Source organism: Notolabrus celidotus, chromosome 15 (genome assembly GCF_009762535.1).
Source record: "Notolabrus celidotus isolate fNotCel1 chromosome 15, fNotCel1.pri, whole genome shotgun sequence".
In the NCBI taxonomy this organism is placed as follows: domain Eukaryota; kingdom Metazoa; phylum Chordata; class Actinopteri; order Labriformes; family Labridae; genus Notolabrus; species Notolabrus celidotus.
The window spans coordinates 27,240,168-27,267,521 of record NC_048286.1 but is presented as its reverse complement, the minus strand read 5'-3'; the positions used below and the strand labels follow the sequence as shown (position 1 = coordinate 27,267,521).

At 39.7% G+C, this 27,354-nt stretch overlaps 2 protein-coding genes across 4 annotated transcripts in view; one reads left to right on the top strand and one right to left on the bottom strand.

Annotated features, from left to right (window-relative positions):
- LOC117826285 (vasoactive intestinal polypeptide receptor-like) overlaps positions 1 to 15,670 on the top strand; it is a 33,264-nt gene extending 17,594 nt beyond the window's left edge. For both annotated transcript variants that reach the window (XM_034702238.1, XM_034702237.1), the window contains 10 exons: positions 2,285 to 2,391; positions 2,484 to 2,581; positions 5,672 to 5,801; positions 9,444 to 9,597; positions 10,635 to 10,695; positions 13,238 to 13,304; positions 13,387 to 13,478; positions 13,650 to 13,779; positions 14,347 to 14,388; positions 14,521 to 15,670. In XM_034702238.1, the coding sequence (XP_034558129.1) occupies positions 2,285 to 2,391; positions 2,484 to 2,581; positions 5,672 to 5,801; positions 9,444 to 9,597; positions 10,635 to 10,695; positions 13,238 to 13,304; positions 13,387 to 13,478; positions 13,650 to 13,779; positions 14,347 to 14,388; positions 14,521 to 14,712 (1,073 nt within the window). In that variant the 3' untranslated portion in view covers positions 14,713 to 15,670. The remainder of the gene's footprint in view (positions 1 to 2,284; positions 2,392 to 2,483; positions 2,582 to 5,671; positions 5,802 to 9,443; positions 9,598 to 10,634; positions 10,696 to 13,237; positions 13,305 to 13,386; positions 13,479 to 13,649; positions 13,780 to 14,346; positions 14,389 to 14,520) is intronic.
- A 2,122-nt stretch (positions 15,671 to 17,792) lies between these two features.
- Positions 17,793 to 24,442, bottom strand: LOC117826952 (kelch-like protein 40a). Of its 2 annotated transcripts, XR_004634113.1 has the most exons (7): positions 23,315 to 24,442; positions 23,043 to 23,203; positions 21,785 to 21,892; positions 20,246 to 20,431; positions 19,854 to 20,003; positions 18,137 to 18,314; positions 17,793 to 18,041 (listed from the first exon to the last, which is right to left on the bottom strand). XR_004634113.1 is itself a non-coding variant. In XM_034703383.1 (6 exons), exons 1-6 carry the CDS (start codon positions 24,440 to 24,442, stop codon positions 18,203 to 18,205), a joined length of 1,845 nt encoding a protein of 614 aa, XP_034559274.1. In that variant the 3' UTR covers positions 17,793 to 18,202. The 2 variants fall into 2 exon arrangements, 1 of the variants encoding a protein (XP_034559274.1); XM_034703383.1 differs by having other exon boundaries at positions 17,793 to 18,314.
- Positions 24,443 to 27,354: the final 2,912 nt, after the last annotated feature.

The window sequence follows — 27,354 nt, the reverse complement described above, 5'->3', positions numbered from 1 at the left end:
CACATTCACTGAAATAGCTCTCATTGCTCTAAAATTTGCTGCTGCCAATTTCCTTAAAAGCTTGGCAAAAAGTACTATTTTGAGCATTAACCTAATGTTAGCATGTAAGTGACATTTTTAGATTTTGGAAATGTTATATTATGTGGCTTTCATTTACTCAAAATAGCTCCAACTATTATTAAAATGAGACAGATGAGAGTTAGATATTTAAAAGACTCAACTTATTTATTTAGTATTTTTGTATTCATTCAGTTAGTTACTTTTTTTCTTTTCAGGTTTACTCTGCAAAGTTTAAGCCAACTCTACTCTTCAGAGCTTTAATTAAGAGCTTTCAAACACCGATCTCCATGCAGCTTATTAGGCTGCAGAGCTCTAGCATCCTCTAGCGTCACAGCTTTCTCCTCGAGGCTCATCGTTCGAAACTCTACCAATGTGTTGCAACCTCAATATCCCAAGAACCATTCTTAGTCTGCTCAGCTGAAGACAAGTTTAGATTGCTACAGAACCCACTCTTCCAGCTTTAGAGCTCCCCTCCATTGAGCTCAAGCCTGCTCTTCTCCACTGAGCTCTCAGGACCTCCAGTGTCAGAGCTCTACTCTGTTATGAGCTCTTCCTTCCATACTCTCTAGATCCTTAGAGACCTCTTGCCTCAGAGCTTGTTTTCATTTGACAGAGCTATAAAGTCTGATGAGCTCTGTGCCCTGCTCCAGTCTCCTGAGCTCTACTCTACTGCACTCTACTCTCAAGAGCTGTACTCTACTGTGCTGAGCTTTATTGTGCTCCACTAAGCTCTGTTGTTGTGCACTATAGTGAGTCTGTGGAGCTCTTGTAGGGCTTACTGTTCAACCCTTCAATTAGTGAAGCAAAGGTGGCCTTCAGGGTCAAAAAGCTGCTTTGACGCATGATCCTGTTTAAATATGTATGTATAGGTAGCCTGAGGTTATTGATCTAAAGAATAATTTACTGATTTAAGAATAATTTATTCATACAGCTAAAATGATAGTCTCACAGATTCAAAGGTTCAGAGGCAATAAAATGGCAATGAACATTATGCTGAATATTTTCATTCACTACACTAAACTAAACTATACTATATTATACAACACAACACTCTAACATACCATAATATACTATACTATACTGTACTGTATTATATTATACTGTATTATACTGTATTATACTATACTACTTTACACTACACTACACTTCACTACACTATACTATACTATACTATACTATACTATACTATACTATACTATACTATAATATACTATACTATACTATGCTATGCTATGCTATATTAGCTTTTATTACACTGTACTGTACCATTTTATACTATGTTATGCTATACTACACTATACTATACTATATTACACAACACTCTATCATAATATGATATAATATAATATAATATAATATAATATAATATAATGTAATATAATGTAATATAATATATTATAACATAATATGATACAATATAACATAATATAATATAATATAATATAATGTAATGAAATGTAATATAGTATTGTATAATATAATATGATATAATATAATATAATACAATATAATATAACATAATATAATATAACATAATATAATATAACACACTATACTACAATATAACATAATATAATATAATGTAATGTAATATAATATAATATAATATAATGTGCTGCACTGTACTTTAGTTAGCTGTAGTCTGCTGTACTCTCAGATACAGAGCTCTACTCTGTTCTTATAATCCTGACAGAGATGAAAGCTCCCCTTGCTTAATGGTCAGTCAAATGCACTTGGACCTTTGACCTCTACCCTCATAGACAGGCCTGGATAAACTAAAAGTATCTCTCTGCTCGGCTGTTGGCCTCCTGTGTTTTAGTGTGTGTGTGTGTGTGTGTGTGTGTGTGTGTGTGTGTGTGTGTGTGTGTGTGTGTGTGTGTGTGTGTGTGTTTGTGTTTGTGCAGACTGAGGGTAATTACTACACAGATGGAGGCAAATACACATGGGAACAGTCCCGGCATCTCTGAGCCAGTGGGACGTTTGATTCCCTTCAGTCACTTCTTTCATGTCCTTTTAGTTTCATGAAGTATTCCAGTGAGACACATACATCTCAGTTCAGCATCATTTAATGTGAGTGGATGTAGGAGAAGTTCTGCCTTGTGGCTCAATCCAACCCCTCCCCAATCCCCACAACGTACACACAGCCAGTCAATACTATGAAACATGAATTTTAATAGAAACATGTTGTATCAAATATCTCCTTTATCATTTTTTTATTGAACAGGTAACCTGTCAAAGACGTGCACTGAGGATGGCTGGGCCCCGGTCAGCATAGCCTCCTATACAATGGACTGTGGATACAATCCTAACAGCACCATGGATGAAAATACGGTCAGTGCAGCAGCAGCCTCTTTGGTTGAAGCTTAATGTAACATCATGACTGATGATGTATTCAGTGTGTGTAACTGCATTTGATTCTGCAGGGAGACTTCTTGGATGCTATCAAAGTGGGTTACACCATCGGGCACAGCGTGTCGCTCATTTCTCTGACGATCGCCATCATCATACTGTGTCTCTTTCGGTAAGCAGATCCATCAAAAAGTGACTTAATGTCCCGGCATAAAGACAATCAAACACCTTTTCCCCTCATTCAGAGTGATAAAACCCTGTTGATCACTCATGTCTCTCAATGTTTCCTGCTTTTTATGGAGGCTTTACAATGTTTTCCACACAGTAATGTAACACTTTTGGATTTTGTGGGGCAAGACGTTCAAATTTAACATTATCTGGGGTTGCTACACTTCTCAAACAGAGTGCTCGACTGCAAGCAGCCATAAGGTCAAACCACTTAGACGTGCTGCTGCTGTTCACAGCTTGTTCCTCTTTTGACTTTCAGTCCTGGGTGTGAGGGAAAAGGTGTTTTTGTGCAAGCTGGCATGGCACAGCACAGATCACAAGGACGCGTATAAATGGCAGATTTTTATGGCTTCTAATAAACAACCCAGTGTGCTCAGTTGGGAGTGAGTGCATATGGAGCATTTGTTTGTTACAGCTAAACAACAAGCAATGTGTTTACTCCTCTGGCTCATGAAATACCAATGATTTGGAGTCTTGAGCAGATACACAGGATGTGAGAGGCATTTGCTGTTTACGTTCGCCTGCAGACGCTGTGGCGAAGCAGCTGGTTGATACTGTGTGTCACTGCACCCGTTTACACAATTCAACCCCAATGATAAGCTCACCGGGGAGGCATTTGTGTGAGAACACCCAGAAGGGAGAATTTACATTTGTGACATTTTCTCTGAAAACCTCCAGATTTGTTTCTGTTTACCTCTGTGCTGGACGCTCTCTCATTTGTTGATAAATCAACATTCGATGCATAATGCCATGCATTCCATGCAAAGTACGAATCCTGCATAAGGTCTGTTTTTTTGATGGTTGTAGGGTTTGTATGTTGCTTAATGATGCAATAACAGCAGAGCTTATACTAAGTATGCTGCATAGCTAATATACACATTCTTTCTTTAAATGTTTGCTGACATTAGCTAGGTCAGGGACGTTTCTGGTGAATATTTTCTTAGTATGTATTGAAAAAGGGATTAGTGCTTGTTTGAAGCAGCCATACATGAGTTCATATGTAGCCTATATTAAACATAATTCCTAATGTATAATGGATTTTCAACAATGCTAACATTTCAGGGGTTGCACCAGCTGAGATAATACCAGCGTTGGCCAAAATTACCAACGTAACATAAATACAATGAGAATCTAAGATATAACTCTCATATCAGATCAATCTGTGTAAAGGAGTCCCACACATTTCACCACTACCTGTGACACTGTCGCAAAAACTGAAGTTTCTGTCAGAAATCTAAATTAGTCAGCAACATTAGGGCTATCATTAAGATAAGATAAGCCAAGATAATACTTAATTGAGTAGTAGCAAGTTGTAGTACAAGAAGAATAAGAGTAGAAAATTTGAGTTCAGTATAGACATTTTTTTAAATAAAAAAATGAATAAAAAAGATGAATTTACTAAAATAAAATAAAAATTCAGAGGCATATAAAAGTGTTACACAAGGGTATAGATAGTTATAATTGTACAGGTTGTTAGGGCACATGATGCAGAGGTGACAGATTAAAGTGACAGTCATGGGATAAGATGACATCGTGTGATAATGACAGATGGCAACAGGGTCACTCCAGGGTGATGTAGACTGTGATAAGAGGTATAAAAAGTGACAAAAGTATAAGGTGCACTGTAAGGTCGTTAGTTAAGGCTCAATATAAAGTGTCATTAAGGAGTGCAAGAATTACTCATTACAAACAGAGCTTAAGATAAATGTGGTACAGTGCAAATTTGTACAGTGTTGTAATTTACCTTATGTTTGTACTAATATATAATGCAACATATATAATACAATGTGTTGTTGTCCAGTGAAATCTATTATGGGATTTAGGAAATATATATGAATATATATATATGTCTATACGCAGATAGAGTACAGTAAAATCAAGTAATATATAATTATACAATTATCAGTTTCTAATATTATAATATAATATCATATTTAATATAAAATGTTTAGTAATGCAAAGGACAGTATAGTAAATTTCAAGTTATACAGCTTTAATTTAAACTTCTTATTTCTTTTGAGCGCATGAAACTTAAGATTCCTGGTTCATGGCTGACCTCTGCTTCACGTCAGGATCTAGATTCTGATCCACATCATCACCTGCTCACTATACATTATCCTTTAGTCTAATAGTAAGATTAGTATGCTGAAGTTATCCATTTTCAGTACTTGATGTCACTGTTATTTTACACTAGACTTAGATTCTCATTATTATTACCTTATCATAATGCCTTGTCATGTTTTACGTACCATCTTGAAGTCGATTAACATTTGTTAAATGAGGTAATTTTCAGCCAGTAGCTAGCCCAGAGGCACGAGAGGCAACTGTGCTCAATTCTCCATTGAGGCACAGATTTAGCTCAGCACTTTACAGAAAACACAGGCTATGGCACTCATTGCATCTGCGGCATTGTGTTCGATTCTGACCTCGGTCCTTTACTGCACGCATCCGCGGGTCTCTGCTCCCAACATTTCCTGTTTCTCCTCAGCTGTCCCCTCAAGCAAAGGTAAAAAGGCCCAAAAGGAAAGCACTTCACACTGATTGTACACAGGATGAGAAAAGTAACTCTGTTTCTGCAACAGTATTTGGGTTAGTGTGGACTTCACTACTTAAGATAAAGCTTCATGGTGAAAGTAACTAATAAAGCAACACAAGTTACAACCTAGCTAGTTTCATCGTTTGGTTTAGTGAACACAAACTTGATACACAACTTATACAGAGCTGGTGCAACAGACCACATGGGACTTGGGGGATAACAATAACTTTGTTTGTGCATCACCTTTTAAAAACTAAGGTATGAGGTAGACAAGTACAACTGAAATCACATCCATAGTCAGAGATAAAAACAGTTGATTGCTGATTAATTTCATCAGACCAGATTAAATGATGCTTAACAATCCTTTACATTAAAACCTCTTCCTCACAGAGAAAAGATGTAAAGGATGAACTGAAGCTGTCATGTCAACCATCTTGTTATGAATGTGTCTTCTTGTCCTTGACCTGAAATCTGTTTGGCTCTTTTACACTTTTACAGGAAGCTGCACTGCACGAGAAATTACATCCACATGCATCTCTTTGTGGCTTTTATTCTGAAGGCCGTGGCTGTTTTCATCAAGGACGTTGTCCTGTATGTTGTCGGGGAGACAGACAACTGCCAGTCAACTGTGAGTTTTCTGTACACTCTGAAGACTTGCTCACCACTATGTCCATGTTATTAGCAGAGCTATACATTTCATTGATTTTCCTTCCAGTATAATCAAAATTCCTGCACCATGGATCGAGTTAACTCGTTTATGTAATGGATGAGCAGCAACCGGCTGTCAGTTTCTGTCCATAGCAGAGGAAAAATGCATCTATTTAATTACTCCCTCAGACCTGACTGACTTTGATGCTTTTGTCCCAGAGTTTACTTAACGTGCGAGCGCTCAAGTGCTTCTGGGTGTAGCAGTGTTTGCCAAGTTCCTCCACCTCTGAGACGCCGTTTCCTCATTCAGCTGTCCAGCAGGATGTTGTGAGAGTTCCTGTTTGCTGAGCGTTAAAGTCGGACTAGAGAGAACTTAGTCAATAAATCAATCTCTTTAATCAAGCTTTTTATTCACTTTATCTGGATGACATAATCAAAGGGGCAGTATCAAAACGCCATACCTGCTTTAGGAGTTATAAAAGTTAGCAATAAGGTTTGATATTCTCAGGCCTTTTGTTTCTATTTGATTGATCAAGTCACAGACGTCACTGGTGTTTTCTCAGATCTGGATCCAGCTGAATCCACAGCTTTATGACCTCAGAGGATTAGATCAGCACACCGTAAATCACCTGCTTTACTGTCTCTAAGAGCAGGTTGTTAATGGCTGGGTTTAGAGATGTCCTCTACATGGCCCACACACTGGCCTGGTCCAAACACAGCTGCTCACTCTCATCCGTTCTGAGATCATCAGTAATTTAAAAGACATGTTGGCAGAAAGCCCCAAATTACAGGGAAACACCACCAACTGAACCCGTAATGATGAAATGTATTTGTTATGCAGTGTTTCTCAGCCTGTGAAAATATTTATGGAGCAGAAGTGAAACCTGAAATGTGCCGATCTTTGTAAGATTGAAAAACCTGTGTTGTTGAGTCACTTCATTTTGTGTAAAGATTGGTCGTTTACTTTAGTAGAAGTCTAATAAACAATGTTTCCTCTTCAGTCTTGGAACTCTCAAACGGACATGAAGATTCTTCTAGGTTGTAGTGTCCAGCAAAATTTAATGTTTTTTTTTTTTTTTGCAACTTTATTTATTTATTTTTCATTAATCATGGAAAAAACACAACACAGAACATTCCTTGACAACATCACAGAAAATGTGAGGAGTGCAAGGAAAAAGAATATAAAACAAAGAGAAAGAAAACACATTTGGGCCTAGAATGCTGAATAAAACTACTGAGTGAAAAATAGTTAAGTGGATAGTTGAGACATTATAGCACAATGCACAGTTCCCTTTAGTTAAAGAGATATGTTGCTATAGGTAGCCATCTCTTCACAAAGATATCAGATCGTAATTGTAATTGAGCAGTTAAAGCCTCCATTCCATACACCTCCCTCAGCTTCTGTTTCCACTGTACCACTGTGGTTGGCTGTGAATTCATCCATTTTATTGTGACCATTTTCCTAGCAGCCATCAAGAGAATATGTAACAGGTACTCTTGGTCTCTGGTGTCAGCAGGAGACTTTTAATGTGTACGGATTTCTGTGTACACAACATTACAGGGGGAAGTTATTGAATTTAAAGTAACATCTCTGTTCTCTATTGTTGCAGTATCAAAGTTGGGACCATTCATGTATGAAATAATTTGTAGACGGTCCATGCACACTGGAGTCAGAGTGCTCTGCAGCCACTTTGAGTTGTTAAGCCAAGAGGACTGCTCGTACAGATGAAAGTCAAGATGTAGCATGCTGTCTATCCTACCGAGGTTGAAAAGGTGTCCCTTCTGTAGATAGAGAGTTATTCACTCAAGAAAACTGAACCTCTGAGTATTCTTCCAGTAACTGTGACCTTGAATAGGACTGATAAAAAACACATTTGCAAGTTCTTACAAACGTTACTCAGGATCCCAGGAAAGTTTCTAGAGATTGGATTAAGATTAGATTAGATTTAGATTTCAGGTTGGTGGTCTCAAACAGTATCTTCAATGAGGTAAATTGCTACAAAATGAAGTCAGGCCTCTTGCTCTCTTACATGTCACAGATGCTTTGGAGTAATGTTTTTCTAAAATTTTATACAGACTTTTCTGTTTGTTTTCTCTTTCCTCTCCTCCCTCACGAAAATGGGGGAGTAGGGGGAGCTAGTAGCTAGCATCACTCCTCCCACTGATTTTCTCTGTTCTCACGGGTATGATGGGAGCTAGCATGGACAGGGGTGGTCCCGGGATGCTGGAGCTTACTGCTGAAACTCTTGAGTCTGCCGTACTTGACAGAGCATTAGTGAAGGCCATGTGGAAGGGGAGGTGGTATCAGCACTGTCAAATCCTGGAGCTTGCACAAACAGAGCTGTTAGGTTGCTGTGGCTGCTTCAGGCCAATTGGTAGTCTGTGTAACCTACATGTAGGGCAAAGGAATGGGATGAGGGCATGATGGGGTTTCTCTCTGACTGCTTATCCTTTGCATCAGGACCTAGCGGCAACCTCCAGTCTAAAAATATGAGTCCAATGCGGAAGTGCTAAAAACTGCAGTTCATCGATGATCTGCTTGAGGCTGGCTCTGGAAGTACAGGAAACCACATACACACCAATTCATAAAACAAGATCTTTACAGCAGAAATAAACATGTTTACAGCCTGGTACAAAAGACGAGTGTCTTCCAATGAGAGGCACAGCTGACTTGATTGACAGACGGGGACACTGTAGCTGTTGGCTAGGAGGCTCAAAGCCCGCCTCTTTACGTCACAATCGTTTGGCCTCAAAACAGTGCTTCAGAAACAGATGGGTGACGTCACGGATACTACATCCATATTTTATACAGTCTATGATCAGGACACAGGTAAATTATTTTATTTTGCAAAAGACTCAAAGTCATCAAATATATAGCTGAGGATGTCAGGATTATCTTTGCTGATGTAGTTTTTGTAGACATGTGTAGCTTGTGTTGAATAAATGGTACTCTAAAAGTAAGGATGTCCTTACCTTGTTCTGATGCTTTAACCATCCTGCTTTGATATGCCCCTCCGAAGTCCTTTCACTTTATGGGAAGTTAATAGCATACAGCTGTACTGCAGTTCCTTCGAAACTGAATGATGATAAGCTTCCTGACTGTTTTAGAGAGCTGAATATTGCTTTGCTATAGGAGTCTCCTCTTGAGATGCCGTCACTCACCGTTGAGTACAGAGCAGGTGTTTTAGTGGATCAGTGTTTCTCACCATGTATTTCGTATGTAACACCTGCTGAGCCTCTCATATCCCCTCTTAGTTCTCCGAGTGGCTTCAGACATATAAATAAACATGAATCTCAAAAGCGCTTTGATCGCAGATTTAATCAAAGTATTATTAGTTTAATCAGCCCCACTGCAGAGCCACCCCTGTAGAGTTTTCTCCAATTATAGACTCATGCTCATATTTATTGTGATAATGACTGTCTCCTCATTGCTGCTCTTAAGACTGCCGACTCTAACAGATCGTTGTTTTTATGTAGACACATCAATACTAATTTTAGAGTCATTTACTAAAAGCTTTCTCCATGCAGCCTCGTCTAATTTGTCTCCATCATTTCAGTGCAGTGCATTTATCTTCATTCACTGTCAATGAAATACGTCACTAACTTCTTGGTTGTCCTACAGGTGGGCTGCAAGGCCGTGATGGTCTTCTTCCAGTATGGAATCATGGCAAGCTACTTCTGGCTGCTGGTGGAGGGCTTCTACCTCCACACTCTGTTAGCCGTTTCCTTCTTCTCTGAGAGGAAATACTTCTGGTGGTACATCCTGATTGGTTGGGGTACGTGCCAGCATCTTAACCATATGTTGATGAATACTCCACAAGATGATTGGCAAGAGGATTTGATCAAACAATCTGTCACAGAAGCAGCAAGAAAGCCTCAAATTGCTATGAAGACACAATCCCCAGGCAACCTGAATGTCTGTTATGTCTTTACAACAACAGCCACAACATACGTGATCATATATAAATGAATTTATAGGTGAGGCTTTACGCATCCACAGGAAAGTGACTGCCTTTTTCATCTGCATATGAATGAGTCTTGCTGGAAGCTTTAGATGAGCAGCAGCCGGCAGCTGGCACTCTGCTCTTGCAATTTCATTCAGTTCAAAGAGTCCTGCCATATTTTTTTTCTCTTAATAAGAAAATAGTTAATTTAAAAAAATCCAAACACTCAGGGAAGATGTTATGTAAATAAAAAGTTCCCCTTCAAAAGGATAAGGCGATTTAAGCTTTGACTTTTTTAGTCCAAACACACAGACATTTCTCCACATCCTACCCTCGAGACGGCGCCAACTATTCAGACGTATTTGCCAAGACTTTAAGAGCTCTCATTTTAACATACTTTGCCGTTTTCATCTTCAAAACACTCATCCTGGTCATTCAGACCTCACATTCCTGTCTTACTTGCCTTTGAGATTTATATTCTGCAGACATTCTCCAAATTTCCAATGTCCTTGTTTCCATCACAGTAATAAAGCCACTCTATAAATAGTCCTGAAGTGTTGTGTCTGCCAGCAGGAAAATTGAAACAACCCTGTGACTTTCCTGCAGGGACCGAGGATGAACAAATATTGGCACAGAACACACAGTTAAAAATGATAAGCATACCAAAAATGTAATATCACTTTAGCTATAAAATAAACCAAACACTTATCAGTGTACACAAGCTCAATGGGTGCTTTCATTTATGGTGTTGTTGAGTTAATATGCTGCTCGTTGAACACAGTGGACATCATTAATAGTCCCTGTAACATGAACATTATTTAAATGTTGAAATGCATTTCTTAAATTCTGTTTCTGTTTCCTCATTTTAGGGGCTCCGACCATCTTTATCTCAGCGTGGGTGATCACAAAGGCTTACTTAAATGAGCCTGGGTCAGTAAATCATTTGTGTTTTTTTTAAGCTGTATACTTGTCAGTATTACTGATTTAATGAGGTTAATGTGATGATTAGGTTTTCCCTATGATAGTCTGTGATGATCTAATAATCTGGAACACTCAAAGTCATCCGAGCATCACTTTGAAATCATTAAAGCGATAGATAGCTGCACTACCATATAAAGCCACACTTCAGGAACTACATCTTTTTTTTTTCTTTTTTTTTATAGTTTTCAAAGGTTATTTTTCGGTCTTCTTTGCCTCTTTTGAGAGGATATGACAGTGAGTAGAGTGATAAACAAGACTCTTTGGTCCTTTAGGTTTATGTTCCCTCTAATGTTAACTCAACCCCCTGCTCTACCATCTAGTTCCCTCAGTCTAATGTTCCCTTACCCCTTCATGTTTCCTCAGTCCCATTTTCCTTCATTCTGAAGTTTCCTAATCCCTTGTTCCCTTGCCTTATCTTTCATCAACCCTATTACTATTTCTCTGTGCTGATTCTGATACTTCTTTTTTCTTATCAAAAAGGCACAATTCATTTTCATGATAATCCAGAGTAAGGTCCCGTGTCCACTGACAGTTTAGTTGTAGTTTTTTGTGCTGACAGCGCCCATGACCTCAGTTTTAAAGCAGCTGTCACTGGCACTTAATGTTGCTAGGTTACAATTTCACAGCTCTTCTGCTCCCCTGATCATTAAGTCCATCATACGCTAAATAAATATTTGCTTTTACTTAAGGACTTTTTACAAAGTAAACTTAGGAACAATAGAAACAAATTCCACCCCTGGTGTAAGCAGCATCTCAGACCAGGAAGTCTTGTTGAAGTCTTGAGTGTTCCTTTGAAAATATGAGTATGGTTAGTTTCTTCTCCGCCTTTGTTGTTGTCAAAGAAGTTATTGAAATTCCTGCCTTTCTCATGTTTGGCTGTTGAAGGAGAGGTGACATTGGCAAGCACTAAAAATGGAACCATTTTCAATTGAGAGCCACATAGAAACAGCTGAGGCTGAGGTCATTCTTTGAGCTGAGGCCAAAATTGTTTTTTAAAGAAATTATTTGCTGCCAGTGCAAAAAGACAAAGGAAAACAACAAAAACAAAATGCTGATAGTGGACACAGGCCCTAATTGTCATATAGCCAGATATGGATTTAAGCAAAACCATGCAGATTCATATAATAAATCTGTACAATCGAATTGTGTACACCTCTCTGTTTTTTTTGCTGACTAAATTTACCATTTAATTGAGGGAACAAAGGACTGAGAGAAACCAGGGCTGAGGGAACACATGGCTGTTCCTACAACCTCAACTCTAAAAACACTAGGACGAAATGAAAAATAAGAAAATGCAGATTGTTGAGTCGCTGAACTCCAATGTAAGGCAAGAAGGAGGAAACATTTCATTTTCAAAGCTCCAGAAACTCCACAATGTTTACTGGCATGTCTACAAACCCCTGGAAAATAAAAAAAAGACAATTCTGCCCCTGTTCTGATTTCTCCACCTTTCTGTAAATTTGTGCTGAAACGAGCAGTTTCAGTTTTCCGTGTTTTTCATACATCATAACGCCATCCGGTCTGTAACAGAAGTCAGAGCTCGGAGCTTGTTCAGCCCATAGACTGTATAAAATACAACTCAACTCCTCCTCCGTTTTCCTTACCTGCACACATGTGTGCTAACAAGGAGCTTAGGAGGGAGGCATGCTAGTTGTAGGCTGTCTTAATAAACACAAAGGTCGGTTTTACTCCCCACGTCTGCAGATTTGAAGATCAAGTGGATGATTTGTTTTTTTCATGGAAAAGTGCTAGCGCTAGTTAGCATAGCCACATAGCTACATGTTCGTAGCTGTGTACCAAGACACACGTCGACATACTGACAAATAAAACAACAAGAAACACTAAATCTGTGACCAATGGTTCAGAAAGGTCCTGCTGCAGGCACCTCTCCATCAGGATCAGATTCTGGATCAGATTCAGAGGGTTGAAGTAACGCGATCTGTGAGCAGCCATGTATTTTCAGCCAACATGTAAACATTAGATCAACGTGCTGGAGAGCCGAGGCCACATCCACTTCCTGAGGGGGCGTGGTCAGAGAGAAAACGAAGTGTTCTGAGCAGGGCTGAAAAAGAGGGGTTTACAGGCATGCCAAAATCTGATATCAAAGTGTTTTTTTGAGAATAAACTTTAAAGACATGTTTTGGGGACCTCTTAGACCAATATATATTGATGAAAAAGAGCATAATATGTCACCTTTAAATCATGTTACCTCACTGTGCAGCACTTTGGTAAACTTAATTGTTTTTTAAAATATGCTTTTGTAAATAAAGTGGAATATTTGTATATTTAGCTCATTAGTCAATATAGACTTAGACAACTTATTATTTGTGGCACAGTTTCACACAATTTGACAAATCCTTATATTTCCAACCTTCCTCTTCATCTTATGTGTTGGTGTAGATGAAGTTCTGTGTGTTTGTGGCAAAGTTCAATATTCTTCTAACTTAAATGTTGAAATTGTTTGTATTTACGCTCTTATCTCTTCTGACAGCTGCTGGGAAACAATTAATGACAAGCCATGGTGGATCATCAAAACACCTATTTTAGTCACCATACTCGTGAGTCACGACACCATTTTATAAACATATCTGCATACTTAAATTACATAAACAAGTCTTTTAATCCTCTGAACCCTGACAGGTGAACTTCTGCCTCTTCATCTGCATAATCCGGATTTTGCGACAGAAGATGAATTGCCCTGACATTGGAAGAAAGGAATCCAATCAGTACTCGTAGGTTATCAGAGCAGGACGTCACCGTCATCAGAGTCACTGAATTAGTTATTTTTAAAGCATCATGTCATTGGTGGAGAAAGAGCTTAAGTTTTACTTTGTGAGGAGAGCAGTCTTGATTTTTTTTTTTTTACAAGGACTGACTCTTAAAACATTTCTCTTCTCTTGTAGGAGGCTGGCTAAATCCACTTTGCTGTTGATCCCTCTCTTTGGAATAAACTACATCATTTTTGCTTTCATCCCTGACCACATCCACCCACAAGTGAGGCTGGTGTTTGATCTCATCCTGGGGTCGTTTCAGGTAACGTAGCAAAACAGCACACAAGGTGTTGAGCAATCTGCCACCACCATCAAAATGTTCCAAAAGTTTGACAGAAGTAATAAAAAAGTCATAAATTAGATGATTGGGTGCCTTTAATCCTGTCTGTCTGCTGGTCGGCCATCTTGTGTTGTGGCTCTTTGATTAACGTTAGAAGATAACAGCTTGGCAAATGAGGACATTTTTTTCTGATAAATGAAATAATAGTTTGTTTAGCTAACATGTTTTATCTCCTGTGCTGGAATAATGAAGCTGCTGATTTACTGACTATGAAGTTGAATCTGAACGCTCGGAGCCGAGTGTATTGGTTTGAAATGTAGGGACGGAAAGTATTTCTAATTTATAACCGTTTTAACTCTGTATGATTTCTCCTGGGAAAATTTCCCAGAGATCTACATGATGAACCTCCTGTCTGAGTCTAAGATGGTCACAATCTTATCGTCATTATTCATACACAAGCATTTTGAGTGTTTCCTCAGCTGCACTTTCATATCACACGGGTATTTCTTTCAGCAGCAGATATTTTATCCAGTTTTCTTTCTATTTCAGGGTTTTGTTGTTGCAGTTTTGTACTGCTTCCTAAACGGAGAGGTAAGTACATCCCCTTAAGATGTGTACCATCCTTTTATGTCACTTAAATCTCATTTTCTCTCCTCTTTTCTGTGCCATCTCACCTTTTAACGCCCCCTCCTAATCCTGTTAATCCACCTCCTCATTCTTCAGGTGCAGGCAGAGATCAAGCGCAAGTGGCGCAGATGGATGCTGCAGAGGTTCCTGGGTGCTGGAACAAAGTATCAACAACCCTCCATCGGAAGCAACGGCAACAATTTCAGCACCCAGATCACCATGTTGACCAAATGCAGTCCGACAACTCGCCGGGCGTCCGAGTGTCAGGAGCACCTCTCCGCCATCTGAAACATCGGAGTAGTTGGCGCAACGTTTTGTTTTTGTCATTATTCACTAAAAGCATGGCTCAGACGTGCTGATTTAATTCAGTTGATTCTGGTTACTGAAAGTCTGTTAGACATTTTGGTGCTGAGGCTGAGAAGTCATCTGAAATGTTCTTCTTGTCAGGGTGGAAAGGCATCTCAAACCATTTTCAAAATGCAGGACCTGTTCATAAAAATAGGTCACATTTCTAAGTTAGCATTATAAATTAATGTCTAAAAAAATACAAAAACATAGCCGTCACAGAAGGCTGTTCTCCTTCTGTATCGAACATTTGGTGCTGATACATAGGTAAACAGTTTGTTGAGCTTTGTTTGCATCACATGATGAGGGGGCTTGGAGCATCTGCTGTGTTAGAAATCAGCCCTCTGAAACACACAACAGTAAACAGCAGAGCGAGAGACCCTCATGACCGCTCTGCAAATGGAGTGTTGGCCAGCATTTTCCATCTGATGTTGAGCTGTAGATGGACAGAGCGAGAGACGAGCTGTGCCCTATAAGAGGAACATGTTTATTAAAAAGGCGTGTTACACAAGAACTCAGAGCACTTAACCTAATGGCTCATGTTGCTGAGGGGACTAGCAGTAACAACATTAATGATATTGTCATGCTCTCATGATCAGTAGAGTCACCGAACAGGAATCTATAGTATAATCAGCACACTGGATGTTCCTCTCCTGTCTGTGACGGTTTTATACGGAGCAAACACTCTGCTGAATTACTGCAGGATCACATTCCAGAGGAGACACTAAAGCTCCTGCTTGTGAAATTTATCTAAGATTACAGAAGCTTTTAGGTTTGTCTCAGTGCACAGTGCTTTTGCAGATGTTTGTTTCTTCAGCTAATGGAGCAGATGTATTTCATTATTAGTCCACAGTTCACAACCTTGTGAATAAATGTGCCAACAGAGATTATTTTCAATTAACTGGATTGAGTGCAGTCATTTCATCGAGTTGTTTGTTTTCTATACTCTATCATGTTCTTCTCCTACATTCATGGATTAGATTTGTATATTATTGTACCATACCGGTTTCCAGCCATGATAACGGCGAGCTCCTCGGCCGACTCACATCTCTTCAGACAAAGACAGAAATATATCTCAAAGCTCTCCTCCAATGAATTATTGTTACTTTTTTAACAGACACTCAAAGTCCCCCAGAGGATGCATCTTATTGAGACGTCCCTCAAGTAGTAAGGTCAAATTTTCCACTTAAACATGTCATAATTTAGAAAACTGACAGAATATTTTTTTAAAGACATTCATTACTGATGAGCCCTCTTGACCTTCCTCATCCCCAGACTTTTCCTTTAATGCTACCACATCATTGACATTTGAGGTTTTGAGAGAGAGGCCTCAACAGCAACTGAATGGATGTAACTTTAATTGCTCTGAATAATTATGACCATGGCTTAACTTTTCACTTAGTGCTGTCATCAGCTGAAAAACTTCAGTCCATCCTTTTGATTTATGACTAAATGCAAAACTAATGACATTCCCATTAGCCTCCGCTAATGTATGTTGTGCTAATATGAATGCATGCTAACATGTTGGTCTACCATGATAAACTATCCCTCTGTTAGCATACTGGCAAACTCAGCGCTGCCTCACAAACACTAGCTTGACTGTAGATTATCACTCTTCTTGTTATAATAAAACTCATCGAAGTATTTGATATGATTGCTGACCTAACATATACGACCTACTACATACTCACAAAGCATATACACAGATAACAAGATACAAATGCACAGTCTCTCTGCGTTGCACGACTTCAGCAGTTATGTATTTCCAGTCTGAGCTGTAATATCCAAGATAGCACAGCCATCATAAATAGAATTATGGGGCACTGGTGGCCTAACGGTCTAAGCGCCCCGCATACAGAGGCTATAGTCCTTGTTGCAGGGGTCGCTGGTTCGATCCCAGGCCGCGACCATTTGCTGCATGTCTTCCCCCACTCTCCACTCCCCACATTTCCTGTCTATCTACAGCTGTCCTATCAATAAAGGCCAAAACGCCCAAAAATATAATTAAAAAAATATATATATAATAAATAGAATTAATCCTCAAAGACCTAGACAGCCGCTGGCGGCTACTTGTTCTTAAATGTTTGATCACTTTTGAACAGCTAATCATATCAACAAGCTTTAAAAACTCAGTTACAGCGGACATTCTTAGCTTTCTATTGATACCACATTTGTCTCATTCAGCATATTCAAAGTAAATTCAGGAGAGTCTGGTGCCCCCAAAGATAGTCTAGGTCTTTAAGGGTTAAACAAAAATATACATTTGCTACTTTTACACTTACCTGGATATTAGAATGTATTTTGACCACATGTAAAACCTCTTACTTTCATTTGTATGCTGCCTGCTGCTGACTGCCGAGTATATCTAGTGAGCTCTCATACTTCAAAATTCTAAAAACTTCATAATACATATGGGAATTTCTCTCATACATTCATTTGGAGACTTTGACTTTGTCTCGTACTACTCAGTATGACACCGTACTGAATTTGAAAAAGCGTGATATTATGCTGTTTTAGACAACACAAGTATGATGTTTGCTCCTGTCTTTCTCACCTTGTTCAACATTTAAATCACTCATTTTGCTGTCTCCTTCCCAGAATCGTAGTTTGAAGATGTTAGTGACACATTTCTCATTAGAGTTTGATGTTTACTCCAGTTTCTGTCTTGTTCCAGTGTGTGTGTAATCCTGAATGGAAACACAGTGAAAGTACCTCAGGCTCGTTGTCACACTCAGCTGTTGTAAATAATGTGTTCCTGTAAATACGGCTAATAAGGTTTTGCATTGTGATGTTTCTTGGGGTGTTGAATTATTGTGCTCAGGTTTCAACTGGAAATCAGTGTTTACATATAAAACTGTACATCCCTGCACATCCCATGCTATTTGCATAATGTCAACAAAGTTTCCTTTATTTGTTGTTCTGTACATTTTGTGTAAATACATTTTACTGTGCACAGCGTGGAATAAGCCGTAAAGATGTTATTGAACAAAATATCAGATGAAGATGAATAAAACTCTGCACTGTGAACACTTTCTCTGTTGATCTGTCTAATAATAAAGACCCATCACCTCAAAGCCACAAAGTCAAACCCTCTCTTTAATTTTGCATTAAATGAAGAAAACAGGAATCAAAGAAAACTTAAGAAACAATATAAGAAAAGACAAATTTACAAATGAACAGTTTAGCTTTTCATAGAATACAGTTGGAGTGAAGTTTTAACTCATGACATTCACCTCAGCTCTCATATACTCAGCACGCAATGTCTCCCCCTGCTGTGAATAAAAGATACAACAATAGGTCACCTCTTCTTTCCCAACTCTTTCTGCATCATTTTGCACCCTCAGCCAATTTATTTTGGCCCACTGACCGTACTAGGTTCTCTCATTCTCATTCGATTCTTGCTTGTGTAACATAAAAATCTTCATCCGTTTAGTTATAACTTGTTGAGACGCAGAGTGTTGAGACGCACTGGAAGAATAGTGGACCCCTCTGCATAGCTTATCTCTCTCAAAATCCCATTCCAGCACTCTTCTGATTCATCATACCTGCAAGAAACAGACGTGTCAGATTTTGGTGAAACCAGAATTAAATGCAACCTCAATGACTTGACACTAAAGGGGATTTTCAGTTTAATCTGTAAAATCAGTAAAATCATTCTTTCAGCCATCCACCACTAGCGGGGACTGTAGCTCCAGTTAAGGGGTACTGCTAAATTGCTCTACTACCCGCAAGTAAGAAAGCACAGATGAAAAATGCGGTCTCATTGCATGGTGTAGTTTGTCAGTATTTTGATCTAGAAATAAAGATAAAGTTGTATTTAGGCTGTGTCTTGTTAAACAAGCATATAACCATTCCACTAGAGCGATATGAAACTAGCAAAGGCATGTGGATGTTAACCTGCAAGGAGCACAGGAGGCTGGTGTGCTAGCTCCGTTAATGTTCACTGGCTGAGTTCTATTATCTTTAAACTCACCTGGAGTTAGAATATAAATTTTCATTCGAAAAACATGGAAATAAGTCTCTTCAGATCATTGTTAATAAATAACTTCTACTGGAACAGAAATATTTTACCTTTAACTTTTCTATTTTACCTCGTACATTTTACATACCTGAACAGGTTTGATATTTAAAGTTGTTTATGTTCATTAAGATTTGTTGTATTAAATGTTTGTGAACCAGTGAGCAAAACCAGGATCCTAAAACCTGAAGACATAACTTGATAGCAGCCATTACTGTAATATATTGCAAGGTTTTATTCTACCATATTTTTCTCATTGGGAACAAATCTAATGAAAAGCCAACATTTATTGGTTAGCTTCAAATGAGATCATCTGTATCATCATATTAAAACGGTAAAAAAAATCACAAAAATCAGGTTTAAGGTTGCCAGTTTGGCCTTGTGGATAAATTGTGCACCATGTGCACAAATTAAATAGTCCTTGGCCCTGTTTCACAAGTCACTCTCCACTCTCTCTATTCAATTTTTTATCCAGTGTCTCAAAATAAAGGCATCAAAGCTCCAAAATACACTGAATAAAATTCTGTTTTATTTAGAAAGACAGTTTTATCTCCTTAAACAGGAGAGCTCTGTGGTTTCTGTAAAAGAGCTTATAGGAGCATTTGTGTGGATCTATTTTCAGCAGCTGATTTATACACTCTTGGTTCTCGAGTGTGCGTGAAAGAAGCATCTGTGGAGCTCTATGACACAGAGGGATATACTATATTAGACTGTGGTTAATACAGGAAACACTTGCCAACATAATTTAGTTGTAATGCTGTAAGAGGATTTGTGACCAACAGCAAACCATTGAACATCACCAGACTTATTCCTGCAGGTTTTTGTTTCATGAAGTGCTATGAGGTGGAAAGGGTCAACTTTTAAGGGCAAAGTGTAAAAGTCTAACTGTTTCATCAAGGTGTTTGTGTGGTTTTGGATTCTCTTTGCATTATTTTTTCAGTTAGTCAAATTGTTGGATTCATTTTATATGTTGGATAAAACTTAACAAATAGTAAGACCACTTGTGCTACTTTGATCATGTTATAATGCTCAATAGTTCTTCTTGAGTGAATGTCGGTGGTTGTACCTCCAGATGTCGGTCATCTCTGTGGGGACGGGCTCCTCGCTGGTCTCAGAGGGCATCATGGCAAAGCCCCCGAGAGCGTACAGGAAACCCCCCATCGAGATCAGATTGAGAGAGCTGCGCTCCTGAGGGAACTCTGTGAAGTCTGACCACCTGGAGCACAACAGGACAATAATCACACAGACACACACACAAGCACACAGACACAGGGAAGTGATGATGACTTTAATTAAGCTGCTATATTACTGTATGAGCTCCACAGTGAAACAATGAGTGCTGTTTTATGACCTGATGATCTGTTTTTCACACTCGATGAGTCATTTGACTACTGTGGACAGATGCTTCACCTCATTACACGGACATAAAGTGGGTCATATAAAAAACTGTTAACTCACTTGTTGTTGGCGATGTCGTAGACCTCCACAGAGCTGGTGAGGCCAGAGTCTGTGACACCCGTCACAACATAGATCTGATCATTGTGGACCGTGATACCAAAGAGAGAGCGGGCTGTCTTCAGAGGAGCCAGGTCCGTCCACTCAAACTTAGTGGGATTGTAGACGCACACTCTCCTCATGCACTTTCTGTACAAAACACAAGTTCAGTTGACAGACCACAAGGAGCACTGCTCAGGCTGTGAATACAGAGATATGTGTTCATACACAAAACAATTAAAAAGACTGACGTTGTTGTGATCTGAAAGGGCCGAATATAAAGACAAGGCAAATGCAGCCAACACATAATTTGTGGATCTCATGGTTCTTCTATCATTGAGACATTCTTTTAACAGGTACACCTGCTCCACACTGTCAAAAGCTTTCTCTGCATCCAAGGACAGGACAGCTGGATCAGGAGTCTCTCTCAGAACATTAAGATGTTCCTGTGTACATTTTGAAACTCTTGTCGTCCCACATCAAATCCATTTTGACCTCTCGTCATGATTGTTGGTATAAGCGTTTATAATCTTTTGCAGAGGTTTTCAAATCTGAGTTTGAAAGACTGATTGGTATTGAATTGTCACATTAATCATCAGGCTTCTCAGGTGTAGGAAGAAGTGTTATCAAAGACCCTCTTAATTAAGGATGAAGGGGAAATCCCTTCCTGAATGGATTCAATCAACATTTTAAGAAGAGGTGTCTATAATTGAAATTCTAATTTCTTATGAAAGCAGTCGTCAGGCCATCTGCTCCAGCAGCTTTTCCAGAGTTCATACATTCATTTCTACATAACTAACCTCTAGAGTTATGTTTTTCTCCAGTGTTAACCTTTCCTCCTCCTAAATAAAAACATATTAAGATTATTTTTGAGGCTAATATTTCATAATACTGTGCTCTCAGTAACAATACTTCCTGATGTAATTTAGCACATGGATTTTAGAGCTTGTGAAACTTGTGATCTGGCCCCTCATAACAGCTTAAAAAAATTCCCACCTTGTTTTTTGCAGACGTTTCAGATGTATTGATGGAAAATATAAGTCAGCCCTCTTCCTCAAGGAGCGAGATTAAAAACAACTTTTGCTGTAGTTTCCATTTTGGCAGATCTTATTTCAGCCTTGGATCGGCATAGTGAAAACTAGTGGGGCATGATCCTATATCAGTAGCCTCTACTATTATAATGACATTCCTTGATTTTAGACAGTTTGGACATTAAAGTTTGTTGAGACATGAGCCATACATTTATCAGGTAACAGAAGACACTGTTGCATTATGGGAAGTGTAGGATCCAGTGTTGCTGAAGCTTGATTAATACACTGATTAAAAGACAGAATATCTGACCTCTTCTGCCTTGATTTTGACCACTCTTCTTCTTCTTTTTTGTCTCAGCATTACAGAGGGGCAGCACTGAACTGCTTTAGTACCCATTAAGATGGTAACTAACAAAAATGACTCCTGGTGCTGAAATGTCACACAGGTTACACTACTTGAAGTGAGACATACTTGCTTCCAGATTTTCCTCCAATCACATAGACGAGATTGTTGTGTGAAACCGTTCCATGTCCATAAACTTCATAAGGCAGAGGGTCCGACTCCCCCCATTTGAACGACCTGTGTACAGAAAAGAGAGCGAATATCATCATTAATCAAAACTGAAGGCGATGAAGGCGATGAAGGTGATGAAGGTGACTCTCAAGACTCCTGAAGCAATTATTCAGTATTTGTTGCTGGGAAATTGAAGACAAACCACATTATGGGCCAATCAAAACCATGTAAATTGGTCATTTTGAGTTTTAACATCTAAATGAAGAGATGTTAGAAGATTCAAACATTTTAATTAGATGTGATTATGTAGGAAACCCAATGAATGGGCTGTGAAATACTTTGTGTCAGAGCTGAAAAGGAGGCTGTAACGTTGAGATTGAGATGTGTTGTTTCGCAAATATTAAACAGAAAAAATATTTCCCAAAACAAATAAAAATGTTTTTGTGAATATTTTGAATGGAATGAAATATTTTGCTGTTATGTAAAATGTTTTTTTTTTGCAGTTTTTAAAAATACTTTTGCGCTGCTGACCTTCAGGCCATCGAATGAATGAATGAAGCATTCCTTTTAATCAGCAGTTTTTCATCTTTGTTATGTTTCAATGTGACAATGAGAGCTAGACTTTAACACTCAAATAACTAAATGGAAAAAACAGAGTATTTGAATGGTGTTTCAATGCCAATGTTTCTTTTTTTCAGTTTCAGGGTGGTTTGCAATACCAAATTTTATTTTCAATACCAAACATTAAAGTCATCGTTTTGACTAGTTTTGTTTACGCCGCCATGTTGGCAGGAGAAGCAGCAGCTAAAATTAATGGTGCCAGCATCAGCTTCAAGCCTTCAGAATTCACTGTGCATTTTAATCACATTGTATTGAACGATACCATAAAAAACTTAATATATTAAAGTTTGATCTATTGAGTTTTTTCAAATAATCTCACTTTGAAAGTATCCAAAATTATCGCTTTTTTTCTTTCAAGTGTCTTTTATTTTGAAATGACACAACAGATCTTCCTGTGATTGGCAGGATTACCCCACGACGTTCTCTACAATCAGACTGAACTGAAATTAGTCTGTGGAAACTGGGAGTTTTCAAAATGGAGGTTTGATAATCACAAGGATTTATTTCCAGAGAAGACTTCCTTCGTGAGAGCTTTCAATGAGATGACTGATACAAACTGACAGTTGGTAATGTTTGTTATTAGTTTTGTGCTTACTGTCTATCATAGATCATGACTGAGTCCAGAGCATGCTCTCCTTCCTTCAGCTCCTTTCCTCCCACAACAAAGATGGAGTTTTCAGCTTCAGCGAGGCCAAACAGACAGCGGGGGCTCGGCAGTGACGGCATCCCCAACCATTCTGATTTCACCGGGTCAAACTGGAGTGGAAATAAAGTTACATTTCAACGTTTGGGGAAGCAGCTTTGAGCTAGCACTAGAAATAAAATGATCAGTATAATGTTTGTATGGTCCTCTTTGCCGTACTGTACCTGTAGGAAGTAAGAGCTGAAGGGTTCATCTTTGTCCTCCTCGTTGTAGAGAAGTCCTCCAACCACAAACACCTGGTTCTCCTGGGTCACCAGGCTGCAATGGTTCTTGGGAATTTCTGTTGACTCTGACGCCACAAAGCATTCGTTGCCTACTGGCTCATAAGCCACAGTCCCTGTGTCACTGATCATCAGTATCAGTTCCATCTCGAACATCCCAAAGCGAGGGTTGTTGTTGAGAATCCCTGGTAGGTACCCTTCCTCCTCCTCCTCTTCATCCTCTTCTTCACTTCCTTCTACACTTTTTGCCCCGTCGCTGCTGGACTTCATGGGCTTCGGGAGACGCCCCTTGTGAGCATCCTTCACAAGGTCCATCTCTTTCTTGAGATCCTGGCTGAAGCGTATGTACTGGTGACGCTCCACTTTCTCTTTAAAGTAATCCACAGGCATGAGTCTGAAGCGGACGCAGTGCAGCAGCTCAGACAGGTCCTTAACTCGGTTTTTCTCATCATGTTTGACCCACTCCATCAGGGATTCAAACACCAGCTCCTCTCGTTCCACATTGAGGGCATCTGAGGTAATAAGGGTGGCCAGCTCACTTGGGCCCAGAAGTAAGAAGTCCTGGTCCCTGACAACAACCTGGTAGCGTTCGCAGATGAAGTCCCGAGCAACCAGAGCCAGCCGGGGACAATCCAGCAGGAGTCCCAGTCTGAAGATCGCCAAACAGTTCCCCAGGACCAGCTTCTCCTGGAGGTAGGACACACATACGGAGAAGATAGAGGGGATCTGGTACATGTTAGCTACCATGAAGATGTCCTGCACGTTCTGCTCTGTTAGATTAATGTCAGAGGTGTACAAGTAGCGCAGGATCATCCCCATAACCCCTGGTTCTACATCTTTAAGGACGATCTCCCTCTTCTTACTCTCCTCCAGATCAGACAGGAACATGGCCTTGAAGAAGGGGCTGCTGGCAGCCAGAACCAGGCGATGGCAGGGGAACTCCTTTTCCTGGATTTTAAGAACACAGTCTACAAACTTGTCATTTTCCAAGAGGTCACACAGTCCGTCCTGAAGCAGAGTCTGCTGGTACATCCGGGGCTGCTCCACCGGGTCTATCGTCAGGGCAGCCATTTTGTTCAATCCCCTGGTCCTGGTTGGGTTTCGTGGGCTCCCTTCTTACTCCCCACTACAGCGCAGGACTGTCAGAGCTCACAGGGCGGCTCAGATGGCCGGGGGTTGGTCTCCACTGGTTGGTCGGCTGGTGGCTGCAGCTGTCCGAGGCTGTCTGTCACTGTAGTAAGTCAGAGGTATTTATAGACGGGACCCTCACAAAGAGGAGTAATCCATTTTGGTGGATCACACTGCAGCACACAGACCCCCACAAACAGCTGAGTGACTAAGCAGTGGGGTGACAGCATGTCCAATTCAGCAGGATGTCTAACCAGGCAGCCTGACTTTATTCTGATATGTTAACACACTTCCTCTGTGCTGTTTTTATCTGTGTGATCTCGTATCAGCTTGAATAATGAATCATGGGCTATGAGGACGCTGACACAGTGTAGCATATTGTAAGAACATCAGCGGCAGTAAAGGAGGGTTTTTACTGTTTATAGTAGCTGTAGCTCCTGGAAGGCAAACATGTTACATAATTGATCTCTCCTGACACCAGAAATAAACACAAAGTCATGTTTTAGAGAAAGAAACACCAAACATATGGGCAGTGTCATACTTCACTACATTGTTGATTCACTGTCCTCATGACCTTTCCTCAGGTTACAAACAGAGCAGGTGACACACCTCAGTATACGTACTTCATCACTTTATGCTGGTGTTTTTGTTGTTGTTAATTAAAAGAGGATAAATGAATTCCCTTCTGTTTAAATCTTCACAGTCTCATGTCGAACATTTAAATTCAAACAAATGAAACTGGAATCAAACATTTTGTTGTACAATGCTGTGTAATGAACTTATTACCCATCTGTCTTACGATCATTAAATTCTTGATTCTGATTGGTCAAAATCTCCTTGCAACAGTTATTAACTCTAAATAGCAAGAGCAAGGTCAGGGACAAACAGATCTCACACTTAATACCAAATCAGTCCACAGAAAGGAGTCCAGCACTTTAACAAAGTTTATGATTTCCCCTCCACTGACCTCAAAAAACTTCAATATGTCCAGAATTCAGCTGCCCGGTTACTCACCCACTCCCGCTCCAGAGCCCACATCACACCATTCCTTCAGCACCTCCACTGGCTCCCCATACAGCACCGAATCCACTTCAAGATCCCGCTCATCACCTACAAAGCCCTCAATAACCTCGCCCCCTCATACCTGACTGACCTCTTCATACGCCACTCCCAATCTTGCCGCCTCAGATCATCAGATGCCAATCTCCTGTCCCCTATCACCAAGTCCAAGCACCGCACCTTGGGGGACAGAGCCTTTGCCATCGCTGCCCCGGCTCACTGGAACTCTCTCCCTCCACACATAGCAACTCTGACTCACTTCAATCATTCAAAAACCACCTCAAGACCTACCTGTTCAAAAAAGCATACAACACATGACCTCTACCCCCGCCCCACCTCTGTCCTTGTTCTGTTTTATTTTATGTAAAGCGACTTTAAGTATTAAGAAAAGCGCTATATAAATCCTATTAATTATTATTATTATTATGTTTTCACCTCTTCCTGTTGACAACCAGAACAGCACTTATAGCATCAATAAACAACAAGGAGGACTTAGTATTTCTCCCGATCTATTTAGAGAGCAAAAAAGTTTAGATTGGTGGTTAGTGGCTGGCCAGTTACTAACAGAGAAAAGAGGATGAGGTGTGGAAAATGGGGCAGAAACCCACAAACCACAAGACGGTATGGGCTTTGGTTGTAATACGGGACTGAACGAGCGAAAAGAAAATGCCAACAGAAAATGTATAAAGAAGAGGACCACATACAGGTGCTGCTGTTACTTTCTGCTTACCAACGGAAAGACGATAATGTTTTGACTTTACTGTGAATGAAAATGTGAAGATAAATGTAAATTATAACAGCAAAGCTAATGTTTTATACTTTTATACTTTTTAATGTGGATAAAACTCACTCAAGTTTTATGTTTATTCTATCTGCAAGTCTACTGATGAGAACACTTTTACTAAGGGAGTGCTACTGTCGAATTGTGATCCGAATAATTTCGAACAATTTGCGTCTTTTGGGATTTATTTTCCAGTCATCATCCTTGTCTGTTATCTTTTTTCTGCATGCTTTAGCTACTGCCACTTTGACGGCCACGTGACAGTTCTTTCAAAATCTTCTAAAAATGCTTGGGTTGTATCCTATGAGAAACTGTCTTCATAAAGTTTCATTGAAATTACTTGCTTTGTTACTTTTCTTTCATTGAATGGATTTTGTTGTTGTCAGAGAACCTTTTTTGGTGACCTATTGAAGGAGCAATGAGGGTATTTGCTGATTAATAATAAGGGACATCTGTGTCAGGTTTATTGTTGTGGACTGGCAGATCAGGTCACTGCCCTGTTGGATTCAGGGGAGTAATGCTGGGAACTATTTATTGGTGCCACCAAAAAGGAAATGATACCAATAACACTGTCCAAAAAGCAGAAATGTTGACCTGTAATGACAGGAGAAGTAAAGTTCCTGGTAAAAACATTACCAGTGGCTATGTTCAGAAGTCAAGTCAACTATGACAGTTTAATAATAAGCAGTCTTCACAGCGCCCGACACCAGAGCATATAAAAGGAATCCTGTCCTTCCACCCACCGTTATGGGGAATGTAAGATCTATCTACGATAAGGTGGATGAGCTAACCCAGCACCAGAGGGAATACTGGCAGAGTAGCATCATGCTAACAGAGCTAACACCGGACACGAACGCCACATTGGAAGGATTTCATCTGCTGTGGGCGGACAGGATACAGGAGAGCAAGACTGAACTAACTGGTGAAGAAGGCCAGCTCAGTCCTGGACCCTGTGGAGGTGGTGGCTGACAGGAGAACTATGGCCAAGCTGTTGTCTCTGATGGACATTTTTTTT

Bases quoted from the DNA above. Each gene is read 5' to 3' on its own strand.
- LOC117826952 (XM_034703383.1), bottom strand. From the start codon at position 24,442: ATGGCTGCCCTGACGATAGACCCGGTGGAGCAGCCCCGGATGTACCAG. The intron at 23,204-23,314 runs GTACAGTACGGC...TTTCCACTCCAG, and splicing joins TCAGCTCTTACTTCCTACAG to TTTGACCCGGTGAAATCAGA. The intron at 20,004-20,245 runs GTGAGTTAACAG...GTTGTGCTCCAG, and splicing joins TACGACATCGCCAACAACAA to GTGGTCAGACTTCACAGAGT.